The sequence below is a fragment of the Dicentrarchus labrax genome, unplaced genomic scaffold, assembly GCF_905237075.1.
Source record: "Dicentrarchus labrax unplaced genomic scaffold, dlabrax2021, whole genome shotgun sequence".
Taxonomy (NCBI): domain Eukaryota; kingdom Metazoa; phylum Chordata; class Actinopteri; family Moronidae; genus Dicentrarchus; species Dicentrarchus labrax.
Genome location: NW_026136723.1, coordinates 6,309,289 through 6,317,375, shown reverse-complemented (window position 1 = coordinate 6,317,375; position 8,087 = coordinate 6,309,289). Strand labels below are relative to the sequence as shown.

At 42.7% G+C, this 8,087-nt stretch overlaps 2 protein-coding genes across 4 annotated transcripts; one reads left to right on the top strand and one right to left on the bottom strand.

Annotated features, from left to right (window-relative positions):
• Positions 1–58: 58 nt before the first annotated feature.
• Positions 59–3,948, bottom strand: nkiras1 (NFKB inhibitor interacting Ras-like 1). Of its 3 annotated transcripts, none has more exons than XM_051390971.1 (4): positions 3,833–3,948; positions 3,496–3,596; positions 2,980–3,237; positions 59–1,946 (listed from the first exon to the last, which is right to left on the bottom strand). In XM_051390971.1, the coding sequence occupies exons 1-4, from the start codon at positions 3,940–3,942 to the stop codon at positions 1,696–1,698; spliced, it is 720 nt and encodes a 239-aa protein (XP_051246931.1). In that variant the 5' UTR covers positions 3,943–3,948; the 3' UTR covers positions 59–1,695. The 3 variants fall into 3 exon arrangements, with proteins under 3 accessions (XP_051246931.1, XP_051246932.1, XP_051246933.1); XM_051390972.1 differs by having other exon boundaries at positions 2,996–3,237; XM_051390973.1 differs by having other exon boundaries at positions 3,807–3,904.
• A 407-nt stretch (positions 3,949–4,355) lies between these two features.
• Positions 4,356–8,013, top strand: rpl15 (ribosomal protein L15). The gene is made up of 4 exons (XM_051390992.1): positions 4,356–4,432; positions 5,337–5,518; positions 5,608–5,744; positions 7,656–8,013. Exons 2-4 carry the CDS (start codon positions 5,347–5,349, stop codon positions 7,959–7,961), a joined length of 615 nt encoding a protein of 204 aa, XP_051246952.1. The 5' UTR covers positions 4,356–4,432; positions 5,337–5,346; the 3' UTR covers positions 7,962–8,013.
• Positions 8,014–8,087: the final 74 nt, after the last annotated feature.

Sequence of the window (8,087 nt, the reverse complement as noted above, 5' to 3'; positions counted from 1 at the left end):
TGTATCAAACGTGATCTTCAGGAAACGCCACCAAAAGAACCTTTCAGAGGACTAAATATGAAGAGGCTACATTTTATTCAGTGCAGAGTTACAGAGCAGAGAATAATTTAGGGTTAGCATGAATACAGAGTGCAAGTGTTGAGTCTCACTAACTCCGTTCTACTAGCAGCACATTAACTGTTATTACTTTGAAACATTAAGGACAGAAAACAGCGCAATCATCCTTCACATTGTTTTACCATTTTCAAAAGTCAAGGAATGTGGCTCATTAAAGTGACAAAAATAAATTAGTTAAAAAATAAATATTTCCTCTCAACACGGACATTTCTACTGTTAGAAAGCCTTACACAGTTTTAACTAGTAGCCCTATCTGATTATACAGGCTGGACGACACGAGTGCAACTAACGGCAGACAGACATTATGGAATCTTACACCAGGGGTAAAGGCAGTACCATGAATATTATTATTATTGCTGCCAGGCCATATTTAATATACGAGATGGACTGGACGAAGGCTAGCTGAGTCCCGCCAGAGGACAGGGATTCATGCTGCATTCACATCAGATGGGAAATAACATAGGTAGAAGATTCCTGTTTGAAAACACTGTCCTACAGAGCTTACAGAACTGTTCCACGAGCCTGTATGTTTGCTGAAAGAGTTACATACTGGTCATGAAGAGATCCCTTGTGGAAATCCAATGGAAGAAATGGGGGTCAAAATCCAGTCCTTCAATAGTCTGACTTTAGCTGTAGGCTGGGCCCTCTTGGGACAGAGGAGGAATGATTACAGCAACCAATAACTCTTTATATGGGAATGTGAGTAGTAAGATAGTTAAAAAAAATTGAATGTATGGTTTAACTTGGAATGATATATACGTTTCAGTTGAAAAGGACAGTAAACATAACACGTTATTTCACAATCGCAATTCAGAAGTGTAAATCCACGAGATGTGTGTTTGGGTCGTCTGAACTCTTTGGTACTAAAGTGCTTGCCCATGCTGAGATGGTTTTACGAAGAAAAAAGGCTTGAGATGTTACAGATGTGGATTTGGTTTGCTGTTGGTGAGATGAGAATATCAAACATGTCCGTGTGTTGAGCACAGAGCTGGAGTCAGGATGTGGTTAGCCTAGCTTAGCATAAAGACTGGAGACAAGAGACCACCAGCCTGGCTCGGTCAAAACTTCAAAAAAACACTTGAATGACAACACCTTTAAAGCTGGCTGATTAACACACATCTGATTTGTTTAACCTGAACAAAAACAGACATGTGAAAATGACAAACAGTTTACCCATCAGCCAGCACTCCAGTGGAGCTATAGTACTGGTTTTCTGTTGTGGTGGCTGTAAACCAAATCTGGCAACCTCACTGTGACAACAAGGCTCTGGGAAGCGTCCAGTATTTATGCTATGCTAACCACATTCTGACCCAGCTCTATTCTTAGCATACCAGATTAACATCAGTCTCCTCATCTCACTCACAGAAAGAGACAGAAAACTAAATATTTCCCAAAATAATGAAGTTGAACTACCTTAAGCAATGTAACCACTGTACAGAACTGTATGTAAAAAGGTCTAATTTACACACAAGCCACCAAAGTCATGTTGCTAAAGGCCTGTCCGCGTGGTCCCGCTGGGTGTTCCCATATGAGGTGAATGCAGCCTGCTAACAGGAGCGGAGAGGAGTGAGGGGGTCTTCAGAGAGTCACATGTCGTTGGACGGGGTGCCTTTGCTTTTGCGCCCCGGCAGAGGGAAGGCAGACTTGCTCTGTGGCTGCGTGAGGCGGCTGGTCAGCTGGGTGAAGGGTTCGATGAGGGAGTTGCGTTCGGCGACGCTCACCTCCCACAGCTTCACCTTCTCGCCTCGCGCCCACTGCTGCGCCACCTCCTGGTCCACCTGGCGACGCTCCCGCAGGTCTGTCTTGTTCCCCAGCACTATGACTGTCACCTGAGGACACAACAGACACACCGGAAGCAACCCCAATTCAGTTTTTAAAGATTTAAGATAGTATTTCCACATAAATGTTGGGGGATAACATACTCCTCCAAGAACAAAACAAAAAAATGATGTACTCAGTTATCAAGCTCCGAAAATGGCTGTTTTTCCAACTCCTCAGGAAATATTCAAGGCACAAACAGATGTTAAAATGTTGGGCCAATTGTCTGTAGAACTGAATTCAGTATAAGCCTCAAAATGGGAACACAAATGTCTTTAACTTTCATGTAGATTTTGTTTAAATACTTTGTAGACAGTAAAAAAAAAAAGCACAAATTGCATTTGAACATCTTCACCTGATTGATCATATAATGAGAGCAGAGACACATCTTTTCATGATCCTGTGTGGCTGATAAATAATACCTATTAAATCCTGTATTAGCAGTTTCCTGTATAAACTGCAGGCATCTAATGGTATGAGTTGTGCACAATGAAAATATTTCGATGGCAAAAGCAGGATTTTCATGCACGCTAATGTTACATATGTACCTCTAAAGAGTAACTTTACTGGCTCCCATCAACTTTACTTCTAAATACTAAACAATAAATGTCCATATATACATATATACATACATATATATGTATATATGGATATTAAGCCATTGTGCTGAGAAGTGTTCTGCTTCTCTGCTGCATGCACATCCTCTATTGTGTTGGCCTACATGCACAGACCTATTTAAATAAAAGCAATTATATTTTCTCAAACTGGGAACTTTAGCCCTCTCATATCTTTACTGTTTCAATTCCCCTTTACAGTCAGATTCTGTTTGTTCAGACCTTTCACTACCACACTTTGTGATGTAATCTGGTGGTATAACAATGTGCGCTATAAATAGAACACAGAAACCACCTGAAAACACAGAAACTGTCAGTTAAACTGGATATTTTAAACATCATACATGCTGTGTGTGCGCAGTGTGGATGGTTGCCAATATAAAGGCGAACAGAGAACAGCACTTATTATGAATGGTGGTTTAAAACATACTTTGACCTGGCCACACCTCTTTCTTATCTCTGGACTTGTCTATTTCCTTCTTCAGAATGTCCACCTTCTTGAAGGACTCCAAGCTGTCCACGCTGTAGACGAGCACGAAGCCGTCTGCCACTGAGTAGTAGTGTTTGGGGAGGTCTTGTCCGTCGTGGAGGCCTTTGGTGTCATAGAGCCGCAGCTGTTCCTTCACGCCGCGGTCAGTTTCCACTGAGGCCACGTACACATCCTCCTGGGTCTCGTTGGACTCGGAGCCTGGGAAATAGGTCAACAACAAGACCTTTTTCACAGCAGCCATTCTGACATGAAATAGTAGGGTAAACCCTTACCAATAATACTAATTAGGGCTCTGTTCCATTAAGGCCAGACAGAGTCAGGGGTCTGCTAACTGGAACAGAGCCTTAGTTAGTCATTGGTAACACTTGTGTTTACCCTATTTAATGTTAAAATGGCTGCTGTAAAAAAGGTCTGTCCTACAGGGAACCATGCTCAGTAATACCGGATGTTCCTTACCTACAGTGTGGTTTCCGTACAGCAGCTGTTCCAGTATGGCAGTTTTTCCAACTGCTGCCTGACCACACACCACCACCTTACAGCCTTTTCCCATTTCGACCCTACAATGTATGAACACAAAACATTAGACATCCCATAATAACACGGACCAGAGCCACTACCCGCTCTGAATGTGTCCTGAGCGTGGGCTCGCTGTCACGGCGTTGTGTTGTTTAGCCTAGCTAGCTAACAGGCTAGCCGTAGCAACTGAGTGTGCGTCATTTAAAATGTGACAACGTAGCTGCGAACCACTGTTTGTTCGTTAACGTTACCGGTTGATTCCGTTAAAGCTGCTTACTTGAATGAGGTGGAGGGCTCGCTGTCTATGGAGTCTTTAAATGGAGCATCCCTACGAGAGCGGCCATCCTGCTCTGCTGGGAGCGCAAGACTTCTTCTGACACTGCGCATGCGCGACTGAATTCACAAACACCAGCAGAAACATAATAATAATAATAATAATAATAATAATAATAATAACTGGAGACGTTTAAAATAATCTTATGAGACTGTAATGATATAATATAATAACATTTACATTCACCGTGCATGTTGTGAATTATGTTTATACGTTGTATTATTGTTGTGGATATTGTAGTTAGTAGTTGTACAACTACACTCCATAGAGTCTACATAACGTTACATTCATGCAGTGAAGTCTGTAGTCAAATTACGATTACATTTAGTTTTAGTCTACTATGTGATTATCATATAACTTTTTAATTAAAAATGAATTTAAATTAAGAAAGAGAGCGCGAGTTTGATTGTCGAAATGACCACAAAAGTGTATTTTAAAAAAAACTACATTTCCCATGAGCATTACAGAGGAAACACGTCACCGGCGTTTTCATAAGGCATGCTGGGTACGTGTTCTCTCTCTTTCCGGCTGGTACGCCATCATGTAAGCGAGTATTTCTATGCTTTTGTACAAAACGCAATCCATTAAAATCATTATTTATGTCGTTTCATCGGTCTGTTTGACCCGGGGCATTGTTTAACAACTTACTAACGTTCTATACGCCTTGATTATTTTTTGACTAACATTGTTGAGGAAACTGATAATAGGCTTATTTTAACAGCGCTGTGATGCAGTCGACCCGGTAGCCATTGATAGTGCTGGCCGCTGTAGCAAGCTAATGTGTTACCATGCTGTCTTGTGGTTTGTGTGAAATTACCAGAGTTTTCGCGTTTTAGTCCAGTTGAAACCGGCACATGAAGTTTGTCACTTCTCTCGTAATGTTAGCAACATTCCGCTGGAGCAGGGGCTGATGAGCTACGCTGCTAATGCTAACATGCTAGCTGTAGTTTTAGTAGCTGCTCAGGAAGCATGGGCTTGTGTACTTATATTTGTGTATATTCTGACGGCATTCATTCACGGAAAACACTCGGGCCGCCATACCACGCGTTACATGTGTATTATGGCGAGTTCACAGAATGCTGAGAAAATGGGAAATCGTGGTTTCCTAAGAAGACTCTTCCAGAATGGCCTCACTGACTGTACAGAGTCTGTGGTCTGGAGTTGTGTGCCATTATGAGCTGAGTTACAGGCTCCTTCTAAAGACGACCCTGTCCTCAGCCAGGCAGCAGTTCATGAGAACGATTGGCTGTGTCTTTGAGCTTGCAGATGGCACATGACTGAAACTTCTGATTCCTGTAAATGTCGCTCGAGTCGTTATTTTCCATTGAACTGCAGACGCTGGCTGCATGTTGTCCAATATGAATCCTGTAAAGTTTTTACATAAAGAAGTTATGAATTCACATTAAAGTTGTTTAACTTACAAGACTTGTTTGTTTGTTTGTTTCAGATAAGTCAACATGGGAGCATATAGGTATATGCAGGAGTTATGGCGCAAGAAGCAGTCCGACGTGATGCGCTTCCTGCTCCGTGTCCGCTGCTGGCAGTACCGTCAGCTGTCCAACCTCCACCGCGCTCCTCGGCCCACCAGACCTGACAAGGCCCGTAGGCTGGGCTACAAGGCCAAGCAGGGTGAGTGCAGAGCCCGGAGTTACACCTGCACATCTGTCAGCATCTCTCCCTGCCCGGCTAATCGTGTTGTTGTTGTTTGATTCCAACAGGTTACGTAATCTATCGTGTCCGTGTGCGCCGTGGAGGCCGTAAACGCCCCGTACCCAAGGGTGCCACCTACGGCAAGCCAGTGCACCATGGCGTCAACCAGATCAAGTTTGCCCGCAGTTTGCAGTCAACTGCTGAGGTACGTTCATCTTGACTACATATAGGAAACAAGTTATGGTGTTGCTGCTCTGACGATGTTTCAGATGCACGGACACACGTTACTCATTCTGATTGCAAACGTTAACAGGATGACCAGGAAATTAGCAATGCAAATGTTAGCATCAGGGTTTTCTTGTGACCTGGAAAACCTGGAAATTTAGAGACTAGTTTTCGTGGAAATGTTTCATTGTGTTTGAGCCCCTCAGCCAGGCCACAGCTCCTGTCACATACATGCTGAACACCATTGTGATTGATTCAGAACTACTGGGAAAGTCCTGGAAAATGATTTGGGAACGCTGTAGCCTCTCTTTTAAAATTGCACATGGTAGCTCATTGGCTATAACCATTTCCACAATAGTTTAGGACAACAGTCGTTTTCCATTGATGTGAATTACAACAGATTGTATAGATTGTATCTATTTGTAGATAAAACAGAGTTGTTAGTCGCTCTTCAGATTATTGGTTTGCCAAAACTAACTTTAACTTACTGAAGGCTAAACGTACTCAGTCTAGTTATTTATGTTTGATAAATGTATCAGTCCTGTCTTTATTTTCTATGTTTTTTCCACAAAAGTGAAAAATCAGTTTAATGTTCCCCTTGTGAGGGGTTTCCTAACTTTTCCTAATTGAAGATCTTTGGGTCACTGTAAGGTCTGGGAGATAATTAACATTTTATAAACACAGTTGAAAATAGTTGACAGATCAGTAATGAAAGCAATTATTTACACCCTTAAATATCTGTTGTTCTCCGACTGACTGGTGTTAATATCTAAAGCATCTCCAGCACAGTGTGCCTAATGAAGTACGGCTGCAACGAACAGTTAATCTGTCATCTCAGAAAATATTGAAAAATGTTGGTCATTGTTCCCCAGAGTTCAAGGTGACGTTGTCAAATATCTTTTGTCCACAACCCAAAGACATCAGGTTTACTGTCATAGAGGACTACAGAAAGCAGACAGCATTCACACTGGAGAAGCTGAAATCAGCTTTTCTTAACAAAATGACTAAACAATCAAAATAATCTAGAAGCGTTTGCTTGGCTTGCTGTCACAGGTATAACTATATTAATGTCTATGTTGCATTGTGGTGTGCATGCTGGCTTACTGATGGGAATAATCTTTTTTTATATAGCACTTAATGTTACAAAGTGCTCTACAAAAACATAAAAACCAAGCAAGACAGATAAAATGATGGGAGGATCATAAGCACTGCAGTGTAAAACAATGGAATGAATAAGAAATAAATTGGAAGTAAAACATGACAAATAAAATGTATATCAAATATTCTCAAAAGCTTGCACAAAGAATCTCACTGGGAACCCTGACCTATTGTCAATGTTAGACTGGTTTCCTGCTGGAAGTCAAAATACACACAGTGGAACGGTGTACTGTCCCTCATCCACATAGTTTATGAAAGCTTTAATTGGTGGATGTTATCTCGTAGGATTTAAGTCTATACACTGACAGTGCTTCTGTCACATCTCCCTGCACCTCCCTTCAGACCGCACAAGAAAACCAGTCAGTGTTTGAGACTGGCCTTTAGTGGACTGTACGGTTGTTGATGAGGTTTAGGACTGATCTGATGTCAGCCGCAGACCTGCAGTACGAGGATGGAACAATTGAGGGGGTTTGAACACATTCGGTGTATAACCTGACCTAGTGAAGACTGACGTACAGTATCTGACTGAATATATAGAGTTGTAGTTATGGTTCAGATGTCTCCAGTTACTGGCTCCTCCTCCATAGGATTTCTGGGTGTTTAGATTCCGTTTCCTGCTGCCAGTGGGAGCCGCCAGAGCACTTTTGAATCTTTAAGAACATATTGCCTTTTTAGATTGTGAGTTGCTTTGCTTAGTAATTCCACTCACTCCCTCTATATCTGAACTTCCCAGGAGCGTGCTGGCCGTCACTGCGGAGCCCTCAGAGTGCTGAACTCCTACTGGGTGGGCGAGGACTCCACCTACAAGTTCTTCGAGGTGATTCTGATCGACCCCTTCCACAAGGCCGTCAGACGCAACCCAGACACCCAATGGATCACAAAGGCTGTGCACAAGCACAGAGAGATGCGTGGCCTGACATCTGCAGGAAAGAAGAGTCGCGGCCTGGGCAAGGGCCACAAGTTCCACCTGACCATCGGAGGCTCCCGCCGTGCAGCCTGGAAGAGGCGCAACACCCTGCAGCTGCACCGCTATCGCTAGAGCACGCCACATGTCTGTACATTAAACCAATAAACAGCCCTTTTTATGGTGACAGTGTGTCTGCTTCCTTCTGTTGCTGGAGTTTTGGTATTTAAAACTGAACTTACTCTGACAGCACACCCCATC